The following is a 25584-nucleotide window of genomic DNA, read 5'->3' as shown; positions in this document are numbered from 1 at the left end:
AGAAGTATCATACCACTTTAAACTATCATGGGTTCCCCCAAAGAATAGTGAAGGATGCAGAGGGTTGTTAGGAGACCCTTTATTCCTCTCACAGATCTACCATTCCCAGAGTTCCTGGGAAGAGGGATTGATTGTTAAACCATTCTGAGAACGGTAGATCTGTGACGGGAAAGGGGGTCTCAGAACCGTTAACAAAGTGCTGTTCTCAGGCTTCTTTGGGGGAAGCGAAGACTGCTCTGAGTGGATTGATCCTGCTTTAAATGTTTGGTGCAGATAGCTCTAATGACCTGTTCAGTCTACTATCCAGGTGCTAACTGTTGATGGGCCACTTCATTGCCTCTGCAGCTCCTTCCAAAGATTCAGTATCTTTAATGAGACTAGAAAGACCTTCAGAGGACAGTCTTCTGACACTCTTTAAATAGAGGAGTGTTATCTGTAAAGTAGGACATATGGCCACCCTATCCAGAACTGGCAAGTATAAAGCATGCCCAGTCTCTTCCATTGCAATCACTGTCCATACTAGTTATCAAAAAGAGGAACCTTCATTCAAAACATTGATAGTTGTAGGCTGATCTTCATTAATTTCCATGCACTAAAAAGCACATACTCCAGCTTCAGGTCCTCTAAGGTGTCCCTGGGTAAGTGTCAAATCTGTCCTTTATTCCCACCTACCTGCAGAACAGGACAAATATTTGCAGATAGCTTATCAAGAACAGAATGGAGAGCACCCATTTTATCTCCAGATAACGTATCAAGATTGAAATGGAATGCCTATTTGTGTATCAGAGAAGATGTTAGGACACTAGAACAGCAAGGTTTGCATTTAACTAAGTCCTACTCAGAGTAGACCCATTGAAATCAATGGACCTAAGTTCACCATGTCCATTAATTTCAATGGGTCTCCTCTAGCATTGGATACCATCTCGTGTGTATTAAGTATATAAATAATGGAAAATTTAGAATACATAAGAAATTATTTTCAAAAAGTGTTCAGAGTTGGTGGTGCCCGCATGGATATCTCCGAAGCTTGCATATAGAGTAGCTATGTAGGCATTCATTTTGGGGGGGCATGTACTTGGATGAGATATTATGGATCTCTTGGTCTGGAACAAAGAAGTATTGGGATATTTTTTAAGTCATGTTTATCGTTATAAAGAAAAAGATAAGGCCAACAAATAATAATAATCTTTTGTGATATCATTGTATACAAGAGATGAGACTAAATGAAAATTCCTTTGGATATATACCCAATAATTATGATATCTTACAATAGTGGGTTGTTGTGAGTAGACCCACTAAAATTAACAGACATGGCTAACTTAGGTTCATTTATTTCCATGGGTCTACTGTAAGGCCACCATACATTTTAAACACTATTATAACATTTTAACAGTCATGGCTTCCCCTAAAGAAAGGATGCCGAGAGTTGATAGCAGACCTCTGTACCTCTCACAGAGCTACAACTCCCAGAGTCTCCTGGGAAGAGGGATTGATTGTTAAGCCTCTCTGGGAATTGTAGTTCTGTGAGGACAATAGAGGTCTCATCATCCTTAATAAGCTACAGTTCCCAGGATTCTTTGGTGGAAGCCACGACTGTTAAAGTGGTATAATGGTGCTTTAAATGTGAGGTGTAGGTGTGGGCTAAGTAGAAGTTAGTAAGATACAACCTACTGAAGGTTCTGTTTCCATGGGTTGAATTTGCTTATTAAAGGGAATTATCAGTTGATAATTATGCGTTAAAGACCCTCCACGGCGCAGAGTGGTAAGCGGCGATAACACAGCCGAAGCTCTGCTCACAGCCGGAGTTTGATTCCATCAGAAGGAGGAAGTCGAATCTCCTGTAAAAGGGGTCAAGGTCCACTCAGCCTTCCATCCATCCGTGGTCGGTAAAACGAGTACCCGGCATATGCTGGGGGGTAAAGAAAGGCCAGGGATGGAACTGGCAATCCCACCCCATATATACAGTGTGCCTAGTAAACGTCGCAAGATGTCACCCTAAGAGTTGGAAACAACTCGCACTATAAGTGCGGGGACACCTTTACCTTTTTATTTATGCGTTATGCAGATTGCAGAACAGCACTTTTCTCTCCTGCAGTTTCCAGCAACTGGTATTTAGAGGCCTACTCTGACAGTGGAGAGATTATCATTCTCTTATTCATTTATCACCTTATACCGGAATGTCTCAAGCTGTCTTACTTAATGAACAAGTCAACATTAGAACCATACACTAAAGGTTACCTAAAAATGATGACACATTAAAGCCCAAAAGTAACCCCCACATACACACCCATGACTCATGAAAAAGTGATCACCATAAAACAGCAGACAACCAAAACCAGCCACAACGAGGGAAAGAAAATATTGTAGAGAAAAGTCTTAACTTTCATAGTCTCTTCTTCCGACCACATCATGAGTGTGTTTGTGTGTGTTATTTAACAGTCTCCTGCATGATGGTCAATGGAACCCCCCAATATCATTGTATCGCCCAATTACTATTATGACAAAGGCGCGTGCAAACACACTCTTCCACTAAAAAATGCATTTCGTTACTTAATTAAAAAGGGGTTTTGCTATAAATATGTCAGGAGGAAATGAAACTGACAGAAAATTTTTTTTGTGTCAGTTGCACCCCCAAGCTCTCCCAGCTTCAGTGTGCAATTGACAAGAAAGAATGGGGGGGAAAACCTCCTCCATTGGCAATACTCTGGAGGGAGTAAACATGTGAATTTGGGGGCAGGACCACAAGGAAACAGCGATACTAAATGTGAATGGAAAACAGTGGACTAGAAGGTAGTGTGAATCTTGCAAATCTATCACAAAGGCAAAAGGTGTGTCTTTAATCTGAAGTTCACCTCCTGTGTGAATCAGCCCTAAGTGATTGCCTGGGGACAAAATTGGAAGGGATGAGTGGGAATAAATGAACAGTTCTCACAAGGGAGGATGCAACAAGTGGGGCTCCAAGCACGGGTGTAGTTGTCCAGGGTCTCGGAGGGGGGTGTCTTACACCCCTTATTGTTTTGGGAGCAGGGTCCCAATGTCTCCAGCATCTTATGAGCCAATCAGCATGAAAGGATTCTGTTAGCCAGAGAAAGAGAAGAGACTTCTAACATGCTTCCTTGTCCTTTCCTGCTGAATGGAGCCAATCAGAGTGAAAGGAGGTGAGTCAGCCACTGAGAAGACTCTTCTCAGTAGCTAACACTCTCCCCTTTAATGCTGAACGGCTCCTAGGGATTTCTGTTGTAGTGGGTGAAGGCATGAACAAGGATCTCATTCTCAACCAAGCAGCAAAAGAAAAAAGGGGGAGGGTATGTGGCTGTGACTATCATGAAAGGGCCCTGCACTTCTGAATTTGCCACTACATTACTGGCTCCAAGTAGCTGTACTGTTCTGTACTGAGACCTGTGCTTTTTGTTTATGAATGATCTGGAGTTAGGAGTGAGCAGTGAGGTTGCCAGGTTTATTAATGACTCCAAAGTGTTCAAGGTCATACAAAAAGGTATTGTGGGGAACTCCAAAAGAATCTCTTCAAACTGGGTGAATGGGCATTAAAATGATACAGTTAAGTGCAAGCAAATCCTGATGATAACTGACCAAGAAAGCGATATTGGGCTCAATAGTGAATAGCTCAATAAAAATGTTGAGCCAGTGTCCAGCGGCTGTGAAAAAGGTGGATTCCATGTTAGGGATTGATAGGGGAGTGAAAATAATATATCACAATACCGTTATACAAATATATGGTGTGTGCAACCGCACTTGGAATACTGTGTATAGTTCTGGTCACTTCACCTCAAAAGGATATTGTACAGCTGGAAAAGGTTCAGAAAAGGGCAACCAAAATGATCAAGGAGATGGAGCAACCCCCTATGAAGAATGGTCACAACAGATGAGGCATTTCAGTTTAGAAAAAAAGTGAGTAAGGGAAGATATGAAATAGGCATATAAAATTATTTATGGTATGAAGAAAGTGAGTAGAGACGAGTTGTCTTCCTTCTCTCATAACACTAGAACTCAGGAACATCCAATGAATCTGAATAGTAGAGTTGGAAGGGGCCTATAAGGCCATCGACTCCAACCCCCTGCTCAACGCAGGAATCCAAGTTAAAGCATACCTGACAGGTAGCTGCCCAGCTGCCTCTTGAATGTCTCCAGTGTTGGAGAACCTACCCTCTCCCTAGGTCATTGGTTCCATTGCTGTACTGCTCTAAGGGCTAGGAAGTTTTTTCCTGATGTTCAGTTGAAATCTGGCTTCCTGTAACTTGAGCCCATTACTCTGTGTCCTGCAGTGTGGGATGATTGAGAAGAGATCCTGGCCCTCCTGTGTGTGACAACCTTTCAAGCACTTGAGGAATGTTATCATATCCCAACAGTAAACATGACCACTTCTTTCAGTCTCTCCTCACAGAGCTTTCTTTCCAGTTCCCTGATCATCCTTGTTGCCCTCCTCTGGACCTGTCCCAGTTTGTCTGCATCCTTTTTAAAGTGCGGGGTCCAGAACTGGATGCAGTGCTCAAGATGAGGCCTAACCAGAGCTGAACAGAGGGGAACTAGCACTTCATGTGATATGGAAACCATACTTCTGTTAATGCAGCTCCTGTTCTTTTGTTGAGGCAGACAAAAAAAAGTACTTCTTCACACAAATAAACTATGGAATTCACTCCCACAAGATGCAGCGATGACCACTGCCTTGGATGGCTTCCGAACTGTGGTCTGTGGACCAGTAGTGGTCTGCAAGCTTGATTCAGGTGGTCTGCAACATGTCTGTGAAGAACACTTCTGTGAAGAATTCTATGGAAGTCAAACTGTAATACAATAAAATATCAGAAATGAAAGAAGCAACGAAAATACAATTAAAAATAATCTGGATCTAGCACAGCGCATCACAATGGCTACAACAGGCTGAAAAATCATTAAGTGATTCGCCAAGACCCTCAACAATGTTCAAGTGGTCCAGTGAGTGGAGGGGAGTTTGGGAACCACTGGCTTAGACAAATTCATGCTGGACAAGGCTATCAATGGCTACTAGCCACAGTGGCTATGAGGCAGTATGCCTTTGAATACCAGATGCTGGGAATGAGAAGCGGGGGAGAGTGCTGTTCTGTTTGGGGGCTTCCCATTGACATCTGGTTAGCTACTGTGAATGGATGTTGACTTAAGGCCTCAGGTCTGGTCCACCAGGGCTCTTTTTATGTTCTGAAGTCTTTAAGGTGCCCTCAAATTTCTCATTTGCAAAGGGGGCCACTGCTCAGTGGAAGAGCACCTGGTTTGCAAGGGAAGTCTCAGGTCCCTGGCATCTCTTGTTAAAAGGACCCCTGTTTGGAAACAGGAGTGTAGTTGTCCAGGGTCTCAGAGGGTCTTAGACCCCTTACTTATTTGGGAGCCAGGTCCCAGCAGGGTCCCTATGTCTCCAGCATCCTATGAGCTAACCAGCATGAAAAAGGAGTGTGTTGACCACTGAAAAGAGTCTTCTAACATGCCTTTTTGGCCTTTCCTTCTGATTGGAGCCAATCAGAGTAGAAAGGAGGTGAGTCAGCTACTGAGAAGACTCTTTTCAGTAGCTAACACTCTCCCCTTTCATGCTGATTGGCTCCTAGGGACATCTATTGTGGGAGAAGAGATTAACAAGGATGGAGAAGCAGAAAACAATACTGAAACCTGGCCAGATTATTCTATTATTTTAGAAGGCTGAAAGGGGTGTGACTGTGGCTGTCATGAAGGGATCCTGCACTTCTCTGTTTGCCACTCAACTACTGTTTGGAAATGATGGGGCAGACTCCTCTCCGCCTGAGCCGCTGCAGCCAATATTGGGCCGGATTCACAAATTGGACGAGGTGGTATAAGGCGGCTTCCAAGGATGTTTCCTTTGTTGACTTCCGACGCTCAGAGGAGAACAACCCCAACAGGCAGGAGATGCGACGGCCCGCTGGTTCGCGGAAGAAGAAGAAAAATCTGCCCACCGTGGCAATCTGACTGCAAATCCCGGAGGACGTTACTGCCCTGCGCGGGCTCCGGGCCTCAGCTCGCAGCATGTGATTCCGAGCCGCCAGCGCCGCTGGGAGGGGCGGCCGGGGCGGGCATTTCCACCTCGGCCTTAGCCCTGCCCGCGCCGGGGTGGGGAGGCTGCTTGAATCACCGGCATCATGTGCCCAACGGCTGGGCACCAGCGGGGCATTTAAATGCCAGTCGGCGCCCGGCCCGGAGTAGCGCCAGCTTCCGCCATCATCCCAGTCGCCGGCACGAAGCAGACGCCCGGCCTCCGCCTCCTCGGAGCGGCGCCCCTCGCTCGGAGAGCCGCGATCGCGCCTGCCTCGCCCGGGTCCTGCTTCGTGTCCGCCGCCGCGCTGCGCGCTCCTGCCCAGGCCGGCCACCATGAAAGGTGTCCCCGCTCCCGGGATCCGATTTTTCCGCTCTTTCTCCAGGGACAGCTGGTAAGGAAGGACGATCGGGCCCTCGCAGCGCCGGGAGGAACGCGGGGTGGCTGCCAGCGGCGCCCTCGACGCCTTTGGCAGACGATGAGGCTCGTCTGGTCTGCGTTTGGAGCAGTCCTCGGCCGGCGCTTCCTTTGACCCGCCCCCAATTGGTGCAGCGATTCGGGGGCAAGAGAAGGCTGTTAGCAATGGGGATGCCCCCTTCCACGATGGAAAGATCGAGAGTTAGGCTGTGAACGGGGGGGGGGGGAAGTGGGGCGAAACGTGGCAGTTCTGTGTCGCTACTTTGATTGTATTCCAGCCATAGCTTAGTCCTGATTCAGGTTTTTTTTTTGTTGCGCTTAAAAAAAAAACTCTTACTGAAACAAAGAGCGTGCTGACTCAGAGCGACAAAGCCCATCTGCGCCTACAGATGCTGCAGAGAGAGGTTTCTGCCTGGCTGGAGCTCAGCGCACAGGGCACGTGCTTGGCCTGCCGAAGGACGCAGGTTCAATCCCCGGCTTCTCCAGGTAGGGCGGGGAAAGACTTGCCTGAAGCCCCCGAGAGCCAGAGAGGGCGGGCAATAGCCAGGCAGGTGAGGAGGGATGGAAAGATTTGTCTGTTTCGGTTCGCTCAGTTTCTCATTGTACCAATGTTAAATTCAGTTCTCTACAGTTCTGCAACGATCAGCGATTTTTTTTAAAAAAAAATCCTCATGAAAATTCTCCACCAGTTTAGTGAGAATTTCTCCAAATAAACACATTTTTGTAGGCAAGTTTTGCAAGCCATTTATCATCATTTCATGCCCTTTTGCATGTTATTTTCATTCATGTATTTATTTTTATGCAGACAGTCCCCTAATATATACATTTTTGTAAATATTGTTTAGTTGGCAAACTGCATTCCCAAAATTCCAATAAATGCGAATTTCAAAGCTTACTGGGTGACCTTGGGTTGGTCACTTTCAGTCTCACATACCTCAGAGGATTATTGCGAGGATAAAATTATTGGGGAGAGGAACACTGTGTGCTTGCCTTGATCTCCCTGGAGAAGTGGGACATAGACGTAAATTACTTGTGAGCAGAGGGAGAATATATGTAGTTGTTCAACCTGAGGTGGGGGGGACCTTTGGCCCTCCAGATGTTGCTGCACTACAAGTCCCATCATCCTTGGCCATTGACCATGCTTGCTGGGGTTGATGGGAGTTGTAGTTTGGCAACATCTGGAAGGCCAAAGTTTCCCCACGCCTGTTCCACCCTCTGGTATCCATAAGGGGTGAACAGACGGGCTGAGTTAGAAAAGGACTGACCTGAAATATTGGGGCTGGTTCATACAAGAGCCTTAGGATCTGCCAATAACTCTAGATCTATTTATTTATTAATTAGAGATCCATAGTCTCAGGGTGCCCCAGTTCTTGATAGTCAACAACATAGTACCATTGAAATGTACACCCAATGCCTTGACAGTACTTCTTGTCCTTGGACAGAGCCCATAGCTCAGTGGTAGATCCCATGATTTGTACAGAGAAGGTACTTAATTAAATCTCTGGCATCTGCAGTTAAAAGGATAGGGTAACAGGTGATGGGGAAAAGTCTTCTCTGCCCAAAACCTTGGAGAGCCACTGCCAATCAAAGTAGACAATACTGGTTTAGATGGGCAAATAGTCTTTGACCTGGTGCAGGGCAGCTTCCTATGTTCTTAACAGCACTTTCTGTGCAGGGATGCACATGGTCCACCAAGGAGCAGTGGTGGCTGTTGCCCATTGGGATGGGTAGAGTGAAAGGCAGGGAGACAAACAGTCGGTGGAGCCAAAGCCAATGACAGGCAGAGCCACCACCCCTGACTGATTGTAAGTAAGAAGGCAGCCAGGTGGTGGTGGTTGGCTGAGGGCAGACTGAGGTTGGTGGGGCAGTGCTCCATGTGCCCTAATGAACCATGGGAAGAGCTGAGCGGGTGTGCTTTCAGGGTTATGTGTGTCATGAACTGCTGCCAGTTCAGTCCCAGGACTCAGTTCCCAAACCTAGGGCAATTGATCCTGGCCAGGCACAACACGTGCCTCCCTTATCAGGGCTGAGTAAACCAACAACAACCCTGCAAAGTAGGTAGACTGCCACCATCCCTTAATCCTGGTCACCCACTCTGAGCCAAGGGGAAACCCAAAGTACCAGGAAAAGACCTGCCAAGGATTCCAAAGACAAGAGACTCCTTGTCCTGGAGCCTTTAGGCAAAATACCCAAATATCTGGTAGTCTGTGGCTAAATGGCCAAGGTACTGGACTCAGAGCCAAATCTCCCCAGTCTGGTCTAAGAAGGAAGTTCCATATGCATAGGGCCATCACATTAAAAAGCCCTTTTCTCTTGTGCCAACAATCTAATACTTACTTATGTCAAGCCCACAAGCAGGATCTCAGAGCCCAGTCTTGGCATTCATACAGATTTATATAGGTGCAAGCAATCCTTCAAATACTCAGGGCGGGACTGGGGAACCAGTGACCATCCCTGACCATTGATCATGTTGATTGGAGCCAATGAGAGTTAAGAGTCCCTCAGCGCTCGGGTGGCCACAGGTTCCCCACCGATGGTTTAAGGCTTGAAAGGTAACCACCACCACTTTAAATTGTGGCCAGAAACAAACGGGCAAGCAATAGAGCTGATTACAAAATAAACTTTGCCCACTATACTTGGGTCAGCGAAGTTTTATCTCGCTCATGAAGGTGTTGGAAGGCAAATGCATTCAAGCTTGAGTGTTGTGGAAGGGAAGACACTATTGGCTTTATCTGGCTTCATTTAATCTGAACAAGATATCACGTCATCTTTAGGAAGCTATCTAAAGCTCAGTTTAATTACTCCAAGCCGCAGGGATAATGTTGCCTCTCTTTGCAAGCAATTGCAGTGGTTCCTTGCAGAACCTACATTTATCTTTCAAGGCTGAATTGCTGTACTGTGTGACATACATGACTCTGTGATGTGTGTTTGCAACATAGAAGTCTTCCACCCCCACCCCCACAATGTTATGTGACATTGTATAGTAATTGGTTTATCTTTCCACACTGTAGTTTTTTACAATAAAGAGATTTAGTTTGTAATGAATAGACGCAGAGAGAGCAGTCTGGGATCAGCCAAGGTCTTTGCATCTAATTTTTGTAACTAATTTACTGCTAATTTACACATACATATTCATCCCCTGACGTCTGCAGGATCGATGTAACAAACTTGCATTTGTGAACGAGCCATTGCAGATTTAAAAACCCAGATCAAACTTTTGTACCATCTCAGACAATCTTCTTCCATGGGATTTGTTCATATATTAACCTGCAAGAGGCCAAGCTGTGTTTTGTACTTGTTTGGAATGCTATCCCCCAGGTAGAGTGGCTGTGTGTCCTACTTTACAGAGGACAGTCCTTTAACTGAGGGTGTCCTCTATTTGAAGGGTTAAAAATGTAAATGGACTGCCTTCAAGTTGATTCTGAGTTATGGTGACCCTATGAATAGGGTTTTCGTGGTACCATTGCCTCCCTCTGAGGCTGAGGGGCTGTGACTGGCCCAAGGTCACCCAGTGAGCTTCATGGCTGTGTGGGGATTTGAACCCTGGTCTCCCAGGTCATAGTCCAACACTCTAACTACTATGCAAGGTCCTAATCTGGTCTAACAATAAAGGACCCCAAGAAAGGAGAGAAGGAGGGCCCCTGAAAGTGCGCATCAAAAGTCAGCACTTGGAGAGCAGACTGAGCAGGCACACTGATCAGCTGGTCATAACCTCCCCAACTATGATGAGATGTATTGCATTTCTATTTAAATTACAGAATTTGGATCTAGATTTGCATTTATGCAATCAAAGTAGCATATGCAGATTTTTATGGAAATCTTGTGTCCTCTTTTTTGGCAGTGTAAGTGGCCATCTTATCCTGATCTAGACCTATACTTGTCATTGATTCTAGCAGTCTCCTTGTTAGCTTATTTGTATCAGGAAATTAGCAGCATCTACTAGTGCCATTGAAAGAGAAACACTTGGCTGAGAAAATAAGAGACAGCAAGGAAGTAAAATCAGGCAACAAGGCTACATCTGCAGAAAGAAAGGTGCACAGGTTGGGCAGCTATTGAAGTGGCCACCACATGATTTCTCTCCTGATGCTGTTTTGGCAGTGGGACCACTTACTCCCCTCCGTTGGGCCAGCAGACACAATTCAATGGTGGATAGGCGGTGGCACTTGCAAATGGGAGCTAAGCTCAGCTCCTGACTATGGCGGCTGCTTGCCATCTTAAGTTTCCCAAAATGCAGTTCCCGGGCCCATAGATCTCTGAAATAAATACATGTCATAGATGTATGGGTTGAGGCACTACATTTTGGGTAGTTTAAAATGGCTGGTGGACATCATAGGTGGGAAGTGAGCTGGGCTCCTGCTCAAAAGGGGCAATGTTGCCCTCCACTGAAAAGCATCTAGGGACCTGGCGGGGAGTGCAGTGAGTGGCAGCATGGCTGGTTCAGCCTGATAAGGGCCCTTCTAAGCACTGGAGGCCCTCAGCCAATATCCGACCTGACTTTAATATCACCAGCTTGTTGACCACACCCAGCTCTACTTCTCTTTCTTGCTTGACCCAGGTCTTGTGGGTGTGGAGTAACTAATTTAATTGGATGTTTTGGCTTTATTTTTAACTATTACTCTGCTCCAAACGTTTGAGAGGAGGCGGAGCAGGAGTTGAATTAACTACATAAAGAAATCTGAACACATCCCCAGTGAAATTTGGAGAGCCAGCATAGCATAGCGTTTAGAGTATTGGACTAAGACCTAAGAGACTAGGGTTCAAATCCCCACTCAGCCATGAAGCTCACGGGGTGACCTTGGGCCAGGCACCATCTCTCAGCCTAACCTCCTTCATAGGGCTGTTGTGAAGATAAAATGGGGAGTGGAGAGAACCATATATGCCACCTTGATTTGTACCAGGGACCTGACACGCAAAAGGTGCACTGCCTCTGAACACAGAGGTTCCACTCCTGCTTATCATAGCGTTGAGCCACTGAAATTCCTCCATTAATTTGCCAAAGTCAGCTGTGCTAGAGACTATTACCATTTTCTCTGATAGTGTGAACAAACCCTAAGTAGAGCTTTCCAGGTAGGGCTGGGAGAGACTCCCTGTCTGAAATCCTGGAGAGGCGCTGCCAGTCAGTGTAGACAATACTGAGTTGGATGGACCAGTGATCTGACTCAGTATAAGGGAGCTTCTTATGTCCCTATCGCATGCAGGTTTTTTTGGTCTGTTCTGAATTTAGGACCAAAACACTTTCACTGGCTTTCACCAAACCCTAGAGAGGTAGGCCTCATGCGTCTTGAGTACAGTGAGCATAGAGAAGAGTGGAGACATGCCTTAAGAAAGGTCACGGACACAAAAGATGCCTTCATACCAAGTTAAGTAGCACAGTTATTATAATTAAATGGTGCTAAAGTGCTCTGCACACTTAACAAGGTGTACCATTAAACAGTGTAGTGTAGTCATCAGAGCGCTGGATTAGGCCACAGAACTAACTGACAGACCTTGGGCCAATCAGTCTAACCTACAAGGTGGAATTCTTCCTTCCCCGCTGCACAACTTTTAAAGATACAAAAGACCTCTTGGAGGCCAGGCCTGGCAACCAAGAGGTCTTTTGTATCTTTAAGAGTTGTGCAGGGGGGAGGGAGAATTCCACCTTGTGGTTTTTCCCATTACAGGGTTGCCAGAATACCTGCACTTGGCTGACTTTCTCTTCTCCTAAAGATACAGGATCTGTCTCAGGGATTGAACCTGGCAACCCTAATACAGCAGCCTTTACCAACCTGGTGCCTCCAGGTGTTTTGGACTGCAACCCCCATCAGCCACATATTCTTCTTTGTTGTAGCCCATCAAGAACTCAGCTTCAGTAAGAAGATGGAAAGGTCATAAAGTTATGGATTAAATCTAACCATCTGTGTCATGTTTCTTGCGTTCTAAACCACTGTTTTTTAACCTTGAGTCCCCATAGGTTGATGGCCTTCAGCTCCCACCATCCCTGACCATTGACCATGCTGTCTTGGGATGATGGGAGTTGTAGTCCAACAACATCTGGGGACCCAAGGTTAAAGAACAGTGTTCTATGTCATTTATTTGTTTAAGTATCCTAAACAATCTAGAGTGCCTGGGCAGAAAGGCAGCATAAGAGTGCAGTCAGATCAATCCATTTAGCCTCCTACCCTGGATCTATTCATCTTCAGTTAATTATGTATGACCAACTGAAGCAATCTGTCTTTGCTTTTGTCCCAGTCTAGACCAGCCTTTCTCAACTAGTGGGCCACCAGATGTTGTTGGACTACAACTCCCATCAGCCTCAGCCAGCATTGCCAATAGTCAGGAAAGATGGGAATTGCGGTCCAACAACATCTGGTGGCCCACTAGTTGGGAAAGGCTGGTCTGGACCAGGAGTGGCTACTCCATGGATCTCCAGATGCTGCTGGACTACAGCTCCCATCATCCCTGACCATGAGGTGTGTTGGCTGAGACTGATGGGAGATGTTGTTGAGCAGCATCTGGAGAGCCACGGAGTGGCCACCCCGGGTCTAGACCTTCTTCATTATCCTGGGCTGTGGCTCCATGCAGAACAGACACACCTGCACCTCCCAATTAACCCATTGACCTAATTAGGGGAAGGCAAGCCTCTTGTGTGAGGCAGTTAGTCTGGTTCTTCAAAGGCCCATTCACCAATTTGAGCCTAATTATCTATAAGACAAGTGGATGCAAAGGAGGGCAGGCTGTGCAGAGGAGAGGTTTTGTTTTGTGTTTTTTGATAGGCACAATCTGTCACTCAGGGATGTCTTTAGAAGGCACCTACTGACATTCCATCTGCTCCACACTTCTTAAAGGTATAGGATACCTGTTCACACAAGCACCTAAAAGCTCTGGGTCTAAACCAGATGCAATGTTGAGGTTAGTCCATCATTAGATCTCCAATTAGGGATGGAAAGATATGTCAATTTCGGTTCTCTCAGTTTTTCCAATGTGAAATTCAGTTCTCCACATTTCTGCAGTAATTTGAGAACTTTTAAAAAAATCCTCATGAAAAATCTTCAGCATTTTTGTGTGAATAAACACATTCTGGCATGCAATTTTAACAAATATACATATTTTTTGCAAGCAGTTTCGGCTGATTTAATGCATTTTATATTATTTTCACTAACATACTCATTTTTATGCATACTTTCCCCTAATATATGCATTTTTGTAAACATCACTATTGCAAAATTCATTGTCAAATTCATAGAATTGCAAATTTAGAAGGATGGCTGTGTATCTGTTCACATATTGTTCTGGAAAGTATGAATTAAGTAGATTCCTCTTTAAATGCGAACTGAGTTGAATTTCTCCCCCATCTCTATCTGCAACTCAGTGTTTGAGGAAGCCTTTCCCACTTACAGCTGATGTTGCCTTGCTTCATCACAGGTGTATCTCTGTGAAAGGAATATGGCACATATGGATAGATTCAATCCATAACTTTATGATATTTCAGTGTTCTTACTGAAGCAGGGTTTTTGGTGGGTTAACAGTCAAGAAGAAGCAGAAGAAGTTGATGTTCTCCATGTGGCTCTGCACCGTTACATTTTGCAGATTATGTTGGAGGGGAGGGATATCATTATTTTGATATGGAAATGAGCTCATGGACTTTAAAGGATTGTACATTTCAAAAGCAGAAGAGCTGTTTCCATGTCACTAGCTCTGACTGTGATGCCCCTGAGTTAAACATCCACAGACATATTGCACGGCTTTAATCCCAAGCAATTTATTGATAGCCTCTGAGTGTTTGGAAGGAGTCCCTTTCCAAGGAAGGCTCCATCCAATGCAGGGATGGAGAACCTATGGACCTCCAGATGTTGTGAGACTCCCACTCCCATCAGTCCTAGCCAGGATGGCCAATGGCCAGGGATGATGGGAATTGGAGTCCAGCAACATTTGGAGGGCCAAAGGTTCTCCTTCCCTGCTCCAAGATCCTCCCTCTGTCCCTCCTTGTTGCTCAGATCTGTGTTATGTAAGGTCAGCAGTATAACACGCAGTTAAGACAAAAACAAATATTATGGAAAAGTCATCATAGTTGGGTGAGGATGGGGGAAAGTACAGGTAGGATGACAAGGATGTGCAGGAATGTTCCCTAAAGCAGATTGTACTGTACTTTTCTCTGCCAAGCTTTCAGCAAATGAGATGAAGCAGGCTATTTTTGCTGCTTATCTTGCTTATTCTAATGATCGCTATGTAGCTGCATATACTTGATAAGCCTGGGGAAATCAAAAGCCCTGGTTGGCCACGGGCCATAGCTCACTAGCAGAGGACATGGCTTGCGTGGGTAAGGCTCCATGTTGAGTCAGTGGCATCTTCAGAGTAGGATGAAAGAGACCCCTGCCTGAAAACCCGGGGAACTGCTGCCAGTCAGGGTACTGTTCTGAGCTGTGTGAACCGATGGTCTGCAGCAGCTTCCTAGGAATGTAAGATTCATGTACAGTAATTGCTTTTCTTATAATAAATTCTGACTAAGTAGACCAACACCAATGCAACAAAACCCTAAATGGGCTGGTTCAATGCTAACTATGGGACCCCTAACATACTGGGGTAGGGGGACACTGAGCTCCAGCCGCATTTTGAGTGTGGCACTATTACTATAATGGTTTACTGGGATGCTGAGAAGATAACAATATCCTAGTGTGACATTTTAACATCACACTGACCATGAAACATTCCTCCTTGCCTCACCTGGTGGGGACGATGCCAAAGAGGGGGTGTTGCTCTTTTGGGGTGTGTTGAGGGTGAGGGCACTCACCCATAAGTGATTGGCTTTAGATGGGCTAATTGGCTCCAAGGTGAGAAACTGGGGGAGTGGGGTTGATATGAGTTAATAAGTGAGAGGCAGAATGCTGGGGAGCTGCATCTGTGGTGAGAGCATGAATGCAACTCATTAATGCCATTGTGGGCATTTGCTGATGGTGCTAGTTTATATTATTTTTTGATTAATCGCATTTATTGTATTTTTATTGTGTCTTTCTTTTGTATGACTATGTTCCAATAGCAGATGGCGTGGTGGGGTGGAGGTGCTTACCTGACCTCCTGGTGCATGAGTCGGTGCTGCTTACCATGAGTAGGAGGGGCAAGGAAGTGGGAAGGGCGGCATGGCACAAAGACATCAAGCAGGAGCATCAGACTGGCACGGCTAGGGCATTTGCACTGCGCTGACCTCACCACTGCCTCGCCTCTCCCCCTCCCGGTAGGCAGCAGCAGCTCAGTTTCTGGGAGGTCAGGTAAGTGCCTCTGCCCCACTGTGCCAACCACTACTACTACGTTCTCTGGTTTGGGCCAAAAGTGATACATAAATAAACCATAACTTAAAATAAACCATAATAATATGCTTCTGTTCTTTAAAGCATTTGCTTCTCCTCTCTCTGACGGATTTTCCCAGTCTGTGTCTCTAATACTTCAGCTGAATCTTAAAGCAGAAGTGAAACTGACAACAAAAACAAAGAAAGATATAGAAGGAATTTCATTATTTCCTGAGAGATGACATTGCGGCAGTGTGCCACTCTGAAAGTGCAGGAAGTCCAGTGCTGTCATTTGTTACCATCCAGACCAACGATTTGGTGTTTGTAGTACCCAAGTGTAATGAGCAGTCTTTAGCTGTCTGTCGTCATTAAGAACCAGATGGCTTGCAGTGTGCAGTGGATGTGTAAATTAGGGGAAGCCCAAACCTAATAGCCACTATCGTTAGTCTCCAGTTCCCTGCAGCCCTAGCCAGCCCGGCCAATCGCCAGGTATGAGAGGAGATGCAGCGCAGCAACATCTCGAGAAAAACAGATTCTTCATCTTGGCCTGGACTGAAACAACCAAATACATTTCTTAGACAAGGTGCTGTTATACCAGAGGTGAGGAGCCTGTGGCCCTCCAAATGTTGGACTCCAACACCCATCACCACCAGCCAGCATAGACAATGGTCAGGGATGGTAGGAATTGTAGTCCAACGACATCTGGAGGGCCTCAGATTCCCCATCCTGGTGTTATGCTATTGTCTTTGTGAACAGAGCAGATTGTGAAGATGCTGTTTTGTTTTGGCTTCACGTGAATGTAAGAAGAGCCCAGCTAACAGGCCAAAGGCCTGTTCAGTCCAGCATTTTGTTCTCACAGTGGCCAGCCAGATGCTTCTGGGTAGCCCACAAGCAGGACATGAGGGCAATAGCCCTTTCCCGCTCCTTATGCCTGGCAACTGGTGTTCATGCCGCTTCTGATACTGGAGGTATTATATAGCCATTATGACTGGTAGCCATTGATAGCCTTCCCCTCCATGAATGTATCAAATCCCTTCTCCAAGCTGGTAGCCGTCGCTGCATCTTGTGGCAGCAAATTCCACCGTTTAACCATGTGCTGTGTGAAGAGGTCCTTCTGTTTGTTGGCCCTGAATCTGCCAACATTCAGCTTCATTGGATGGCCCTTGTCCTTCCTTTCACTTCGAAGGTATGTGTTACAGAATCCGGCCAAGCAGGGAGGAATCATTCCTCCTGATTCTGCGAGCATGTCTTTGTGCAGATCATTGCATAGCTTCCCTGAGCATGACCCTTGCAGGGTGGAGTGCTGTCTGTTGGTTATCTTGCTTAATGTTGATAAGCTAAGTCTTGTGAGGTGCTGAGCTCCCTCTTTCCTTTAAGGACAGAATTAATGAGTCTGTTTCCTCAGCTGCTCACAGCAGGCTGAGTGGAGCTGTCCTCACATGGTTTAATTTCCACTGCTGGTCCCATGTGACTCTGAAAACATGCTTAATCTCATCGTGGCTCACTTGCTTTGATGGATGGGAAAATGTTGATGCTTCTGCAGTTAGCAGAAGAGGAACCAACAGCAGGCCTGTCGACTATGTCTAATATTGTTTTACATTTGAGGCTCAAATTTGTCTTCTTTTAGAGCCTTCATTTTTCATCTCACCTCTTTAGTAATTTATTTAGGCTGCACTTACCAGGGGTTAAGCCCAAATGAACTCAGTGGGGCTTACTTTGGTATATAGGAAGCTGCTGTTGACGGAGTCAGACCATAGGTCCATCTAGCCAAGTATTGTGTACACTGACTGGCAGCTGCCGTACAGGCTTTTAGGGAGAGAACATTCCAAGACTCACCTGGGGATGCCAGAGACTGAACCTGGGACTTTCTACGTACAGAGCAGGCTCTGCCACTGAGCTACAGCCCTACTGGTAGGTAGACTTGACTAGCCACCCTGGGCTCCTAGTGGGAAGAAGGGCAGGATATAAATCTAATAAATAAATAATAAATTTCCACTCACAGTTAGGGATGGAGGAATTTCATTGGTCCACTTTTTGCAGAAGACTGACCCAATCTGATGCTCCAAAACTTGCTTGTGGATTGGAACCCAACTTCCACTAAAATTATGCCTTTGTCTGGATTTTGCCATGCAATTTCTGCAAAAGGTATGCACAAAAATACATTTTATGTTACAATATGTACAGAGGGCATATTTTACAGGGAAAATTCATAAAAAGCATTGAGAAACGTGTATTTTACATAAAACATGCACACAAAATGTGCACAATTTAAATGGGAACTTTTCATGTGTTTCTTCACAAAATCCACACAACATGGGATGGAATAGAGATCCATGCTTGAACACCAGCAAAAGTGAAAAGGGATGGAGTTAGGCTCAGTCCATCCCTACATTTAGTGCAATCTTGTGCACATTTACTCATAAATAAATCCCATTGTGCTCAATTGAGCTTACTCCCAAGTGCGTGCATAGGATTGCAGCCTCAGTGTCTATTTGCCCCTTTGCCAAAGGCTCAGGGTGAGCTTTCACTTGATTAGAAAAAATTGAGCATGAGCTTTGGATCCTGTATTTTTTGTAAAGCATCATATGCATTGGTGGATCTATAGAAACTATTCTGGATTTTATCAATCAAAACACCCTTTTCTATCTAAGAGCACAATTACGCATATTTACTTGGAAGTAGATATCACTGTGCCCAATGGGGCTTACTCTCTAAGGGTTGTATCCAGTGCTAATCATGGAGTAGACCCATTGAAATTAATAGACATGGCTAACTTAGGGGCTACTCTGAGTAGAATTTATGCCCATTAATTTTGATGGGACTACTCAGAGTAGAACAACCCTAAGTATGTACGTTCATGATTGCACCCTAAGAAACTGGGGTCTTCTTACATTTTTCATAAATGTGTTGTTAAGGAGCGCAGTGGTATTACATTATGATGTGTATTTATTGGCAGTTGGGGATGTTCCCTAACTGTACAGTTTAGTCATTGTGACATTGCCCTTAGGGGCAAAGCAGTTACTTTAGTTTCACTTTCCTTTCTGTTATTTGTACTTGGCAGTTAGGCCCCAGGCAGACCCTGGGTGAAGCTTAGCCTTGGTTCTAATAAAGCTCTCAACCCTGTTTGTCTGTATAGGTGTGGACTGTCTGGAGGTGGGATAGGCTAAATGCTTGCACCACATCTTGTTGTTATGCAAACAAAGGAGATGCATTGCCATGGGAACTAAATAGTTAGCCAATTGCATCTTGATCTTGGGCCGTTTTGGGGGGATGTCCTGCAAAGGAAGAACCATTAGCAAAAGAGGTGGACCTTCTCCCCATCTCTTAGTTCAGGCCAGTATAATCCAATATGGAGAGAAAATGGTAGTTTGAGGCAGACTGAGAAAAGACACAGAGAGCTGAGTTTTTGGATGAATAGCATTTTGTGGTGCTCTCTGGAGTCTGCCTCTTTCTGGAGATTTGCTGTGGAAGCAATGGCTTCTGGGTGTCTGTTGGGAGGATCTCAGTTGTGCCTCCACCTGTCCTCAACCTGTATATTTGTAAATAAATGCAGCTATACAAATACCAATAAGCCTCTAGGGACTTCCTTCCAAAAGGAACCAAACTTTAGTGCTGCAGCCATGGAACTTCTCACCCTTGGAGAAGCTGGGGGTAAGTGGGAGTGATGTGTGTATATGTATGTCATGTAAATAGGCACATCATAGCCAGTGTACTGTATAAGGGGAATCTGCTTCCTCTGACATTTTCCATTCTCAGGCTGACTGATTATTGGGAGGCCTTGAGTGGATTTGTTAAGGGCTGCCCAAAAGTGACACTGCAAGCTTATGAAAGGCTTAGAAGCAGCAGCTGAGGAAGTGTTTTGATGCAAAACATTGCTCGGTCCTCTCCCAGGAAATGACAAAACAAAACAGGGGAGGTTCTGCTGGTGTGGCTGATACTGAACACCCCAGATTCCTGCATCCTGAAAGCCAAGGGGAATTCCCCGAAGGATGTAGGTCTCCTTAAGAAAAACACATTGGACCCTACAGAACAACGCTACCAAATCTTCACTGCAACCTCCGAGTACATTCAGAAGTATCCTTGCAAGGAGGGCATGCCTTGATCACCTCTAGCCACAAAAGGCTGTAAATAAGGAAAGTCCCAAGGAAGATGAGAAAAAAATGACTGACATTGTTGGTTTAATTGGAGCAAGGTGTTGTCTAAAAATGGATGGATGCTTTGCAGTGTTGCCAAGTTCATTTTCAAAGCATGAGTGTTTTGAGGGGGAAAAGTATTTTTTTTAAAGGCTAGAATAAGTTCTTGCATGCATGGAATCTGGATGCAGTTGCTAGTTCACTGGGGTGATGGCCAGGACTGATTGCATTGATTCAATGCAATCTGATTGGAAATTTCTTAAGAACGTGCCTTATACAAAGTCACACTGTTAGCCCATCTCACCTTGTACTCTCCGTTCTGACTGTTGGTAGGCAGCTCCTTTCCAGGGTCTCCCACAAAGGTGTTTCCCATCACCTGACCTCTTTTAACTAGAGATGCCAGGGACTGGACGTCTGACCTCCTGTATGCAAAGCATCTGCTCTGCCACTGAACCACAGCCCTAACCCATGAGCTTTTGTTATTACACAGGAACCTACCTTATACCAAGTCAGAACCTTTGCTTCATCTAGCCTAGTGTTGTCTACTTCAGGGATGGTCAGCCTCCGGTCTGCAGGCCTGATGAGGACCACCAGGCTGTTTTGGCCAAGCCACACCCTCCTGCCCTACACCTGATGTCAGCCAATGGCAAAAATGCAGGTGTGAAGTGGCCCTGGTTTTTCTCAACAGAAGTGAATTCCAGCCAGCAGAGGTTAAAAAAAAACCATGTAATGATCACGATACAGCTAATTATCCAAGGATGACATAGAGAGGATGAGTTAGATGTCCTTGCTGGCTCTCATTCAACTCATTCCAACCTCCGTTTCACCTCTTGAATGTAGAGATGACCAGTGGCTGGAGGGACTTTGCGGCTTGTTGGTCCATGATAAGGGATTATGTAAATCCACTGTTTGTTTGCCGGCTTTCACAGACTGTGCATTCCTGTGCCTTTACTCGGAAGGCAATCTCATTTAGTTCAACAGAGCTGACTCCCATGCAAGTTATAGGATTGCAGTCTAAGTGGCCAATACAATAGCCACTGATGAAAAGTATGCAGAGTATATGAAATAAGGAAAAAAATCTCCCAGTTTTAAAAACCAAGTCATTCAATTAATATCCACGGGAGGGAATTTGATGCATGTATATATCATTTTAGAAGCTTGAGGTTTTTGCAGTTGAATACACCTGCACTTCAGAAACATACATTTTAATTCTGAAGTGTTAACACTCAGTGCTAATCTGGGGCTCCTCTTCAAAAACATGTTCCCTATTTTTGCTGTGTAAATTCTGTAATAATAGTAGTAGTTTATTCGGTCAATGACCAGCATTGTGTGTAAATTCTAGGGATGGAAAGATCTGTCAGTTTTGGTTCTCTGTTTCTCATTTTCCTAATCTTAAATTCAGTTCTCCACATTTCTGCAGCAATTTGTAGCTGTTGGTTTGTTTATTTTTAAAAAAATCCTCATGAAAATTCTTCAGTGCTGGCTTCCGGGAAGGGTGACTTAGCCTGTGCCTGCTTTTGAGACGGGCTCCTGCCTCAAAAGAAGCTTATTCAGATATATCAGTCAGTTTTTTCTTTTTTTTTTTGACTGATTAAACTTCTCCCGGGTAGGGAGAAACGAAGAGATTAACCTCAAAGCCTATTTTTGTTGGGACGACCAGATCTCATTAATTTATGGGACGAGGTCCAGCCGACGAAGGTGGGACGGATTTTCAACAGCAAGCTCTATCTGATAAAGCGAACGTTCACCTTATCTTCTAAGAGAGAACGCACTAACAGGCAAGCACCCTTCTTTCTATATTTTTCTTTTACTTGACTTAAATTGTTGCTGTTTAAAAGAGATTTGCCAGATTGATCGGTTTTTGACATCTCACTGGGGAGCCATAACTTCTCTCTGCTACGCACTAATTAATAGCTTATCTCTGTTTTTGTTGCAAAAAGCTGTCCTGGATTTGCATTCTAAAGATATACACAGAAGAGGGATTTCTATTCCAGATTTTTATTTTGAAAAATATTATACTGTTTTGAGACTACTCTCTTTTTGGTCTATTTTATTTTGACGAATCTGTTTCTTGACGATTGCCATTAATTGTTTCGATCCTGGGAACTGCATTTTGTTTACTTAACTATTGGAGAGATAAGGCTGTCTGCTCTGTTTATACTGTGATGTCACCAAGTTTGGAGTATTAACCCAATTGTTGCTGAAATAAGAAGTGGTTTTCCTATATTTTTCTTTTAAAATGGCAATTAAGAAAGTGGCTGAAAATCTGGAAATAACTATGTTTCAGAAAATAATGGATGAGATTGAGATAACGAAAATTGAATTGAGTAAAATGAAGCAGGAGATTAAAGATATAAGGGTCCCTGTGAGAGAGGTGACCCTGGAAGGGGTCCCTGTGAGAGAGGAGACCCCGGAGATTGGAACAGGGGTCCCTGTGAGAGAGGAGACCCTGGAGACTGGAATAGGGGTCCCTGTGAGAGAGGAGATCCCGGAGATTGGAACCAACGTGGAACAGGAACAAGATTTGGAGTCTATGGACTTTAGAAATAAAATCTATTGTTTGGAACTCAATGTTATCTCTGAAGAAATTAATGAAGATTCTAGAGATAAAGTTATCAATGGCATGGATAATCTTCTGGACTGGAATGATGTGATGGAGCCCAATATAGAGAAAATCTATGGAATTAACTGCAGCCATGTGACAATGGAAAAACTTTTAAGAGATGACCCAGTGTATTTTGAAAAAAAGAACAGAGATATGATTTTACAGCAGTATTTCAGCAACCTATTCAGAATGGATGGCAAGAAAATATTTGGGATAGAGGTAATTCCCATCAGACTCTTACTATATGACTATGGCTTTGACAGCAAGATTATTATGGAATACTGATAATGGAAGATTGGATATTGAAATTACTGGACTTAACAAGACTACTGAAGATGGAAGATGGAAAATGGAACTAATAGAGATAATAGAACAATGGCTACTGAAATTACTGAACCTAACAGATTCTGATGTGATGGATTAATTGAAATGTTTATTTTGACTATGGTTATGACAATAAGATTATCATAATTAGTAATGAGATGGATTAATCGATATGCTTATCTGGAAAAAAAATTGATAGATATATTTCTTAAAGAATTGAAACCTCTCTTTGACTTTTTGTGGAAAGAATTAAGTAATGTTTATGAGATTTGATTATTAAGTAAGATAACTACTGGAGGAAAGTGATTTTATAATATGACTTAAGAGACAGGATTGTTATATATTATAGACTTATAACTGATTTGATCTTTGACAAATGGGAAGTCAATATTTTACTCTTTATTTTTTATTTTTGTTTTTTTTTTCTTTTTTTCTTTTTGTTTAACTATTTTTGATTTTGTTTTTTGTCTTTGAATGTCTTATGATTTTGTCTTGTATGTTTTATGAAAATCTGAATAAAAATTATTGAAAAAAAAAAAGAAAATTCTTCAGTGCTTTAATGCAAATTTTGCCTAATAAAGACATTTTTGTAGGCAGTTTTGACTAATGTATACATTTTTGCTGGCACCTTCTCATGATAATAATGCATTTTTGTATGCTATTTTCACTCAAATATTCTTTGTTATGCACTTTCCCCTAACATATGCATTTTTGTAAACATTGGTTGGCAAACTGCATTGCAAAATTCAAGTAAGTGTGAATTTCAAAGGATGGCTGTGTTTTGGTTCTCTTATTGTTGCAAACCGTGCAAATGTGATAGTCAGCTTGAAATGTGAAATATAAATGTACTGCCTTCGAGTTAATTCTGACTTATGGCGACCCTATGAATAGGGTTTTCATAAGGCTGAGAGGCAGTGACTGGCCCAAGGTCACCCAGTGAGCTTCATGGCTATGTGGGGATTCGAACCCTGGTCTCCCAGGTCTTAGTCCAACACCTTAACCACTACACCACACTGGCTCTCTGAAATGTGAACTGAATCAAATTTCTTGTCCATCCTTAGTAAATACATCAGAAATCTGATTTGGGCTGGATGGAAAGAAGGTACCTTGTATGTTAACCTGGAAATCCTCCATATTTTAAGATTATTTTCTGTATAGAAATTTAGCTCTGTTTTTTCCTACAGTGGTGGAATTCTGATGCCATAACAACAATAGGATTTCCTTTGATTGGTGTAGAGCTAGTAGTACTATATGACACCAATGTGCATGACATGCATTTTATGCCATCTTTTGCACACGGCCTTTGGCTTATGGCATTACATTTCTTTTGGCAAGGACCTGTCCTCTTGTACTTTGTAAGGCACTGTGCACACTCATGGTGTAACAACAGCAACTAAAGTAGGATTTCTTTGGATATATGAAGCCCTGAATGTAGTGTCAAAACACTCCAGTCACTAAACTACTTCAGGGAGCAATATCTTTGCCTGGCTTGGGATTCCTTCCATCCTGCAGATCATTTAGGGTTGTATTCCACTAAGGGGGCAATCCAATGCCCACTTACCTGGGAGTAAGTCCCACTGAACCAAATGGAGCATACTTCTGAGTAGACATACATTGAGATTGCAGCCTAAGTCCTTCTCAGAGCAGACCTATTGAAGTTAATGAACCTAAGTTAGTCATGTCTCAACTTCGGTGGGTCTGTTCTGAGTTGGACTATTATTTATTTAGGGCGTTTGTACCCACAAAAGGCTCCCAGGGTGATTTACAGACAATCAATGAAAACAAGATCTAACAGTCTAAAAAAAACACATGAGGGAAAAGAGGCAGTGAGGGAAGTGGAAAAAGCAAATCCAGGCAGGAGGGATGGAAGAATCTGTCAGTTTCGGTTCCCTTAGATTCTCATTTTTCTAATCTTAAATTCAGTTTCACGTTTCTGCAGCAAGTCGAGTTTTTTCTAAAAAATATTCTCATGAAAATTCCCCACCATTTCAGTGCAAATCTTTTCTAATACATTTTTGTCCACAGTTTTGACTAATGTACACATTTTTGCAAGCAATACATCCTAATACGATGTATTTTTCTATGTTATTTTCACCAGTATATTAATTTTGTACACACTTTCCCCTAATACATGCATTTTTTGTCAACGTTTCTTGGTTGGAGAACTGCATTGCATGATTCAGATAAGTGCTCATTTGAAGGATAGCCATGTTTTGTTTCTCATATTCTTTTGGAAAGTGCAAATTTGCTAGATTTGGCTTTAAATGCGAACTGACTCGAATCTCTTACCCATCCCTAGCAGGCACCAATTCTTAAATAATGTTCTTATAATGGCCACATGGCATAGAAACAGTTCAGGGGTAGGAGGTGCCCGATGGCTCTTCTGGCAAAGCTGAGCCATCAGTCCCACTGCAGCAGTCTGATACGGTGGCTAGCACTGAATACTGCCCTTACCCTTCATTGGACTGGCCAAGGAAACTTGCGAGACTTAAACCCCCCAGGCCTTCAAAGATACCTTTCAGGTTTCCCACTGTTTTCCACCTACGTTTGCACAACCTTTCACACGTTTGTTCTTGTCTAGGTACCGCGGATTGATCCTTGCACTGACATTCCTGTGCTACACCACTTTCCATCTGTCGCGGAAGCCCATTAGTATAGTAAAGGTATGTAGCATCAGTCCTCAGGAGCAAGGGACTGTTGTTGGATATTTGGGGATGGGCACATGGGGCCCTGAAATTATGTCTAAGGTTGCGATCCGATATAGACTTGTTTGGGAATGATTCCCATCGAATACAGTGAGGTTCACTTTCAAGT

At 44.0% G+C, this 25584-nt stretch overlaps 1 protein-coding gene across 4 annotated transcripts in view; it reads left to right on the top strand.

The window, feature by feature from the left end:
* Positions 1 to 5902: 5902 nt before the first annotated feature.
* SLC37A2 (solute carrier family 37 member 2) overlaps positions 5903 to 25584 on the top strand; it is a 58770-nt gene continuing 39088 nt past the window's right edge. The window contains exons 1-2 of one of the 4 annotated variants that reach the window (XM_061592883.1): positions 5903 to 6425; positions 25352 to 25433. In XM_061592883.1, coding sequence (XP_061448867.1) covers positions 6367 to 6425; positions 25352 to 25433 — 141 coding nt within the window. In that variant the 5' untranslated portion in view covers positions 5903 to 6366. Of the gene's footprint in view, positions 6426 to 17526; positions 17620 to 21518; positions 21620 to 25351; positions 25434 to 25584 lie in introns of those variants that run through there. The other 3 variants (XM_061592882.1, XM_061592888.1, XM_061592887.1) reach the window with 3 other exon arrangements.

Source organism: Rhineura floridana, chromosome 12 (assembly GCF_030035675.1).
Source record: "Rhineura floridana isolate rRhiFlo1 chromosome 12, rRhiFlo1.hap2, whole genome shotgun sequence".
NCBI classification, from domain to species: domain Eukaryota; kingdom Metazoa; phylum Chordata; class Lepidosauria; order Squamata; family Rhineuridae; genus Rhineura; species Rhineura floridana.
Note: the sequence above shows the minus strand (reverse complement) of the source record. Positions and strands in the feature narration are given on the sequence as shown.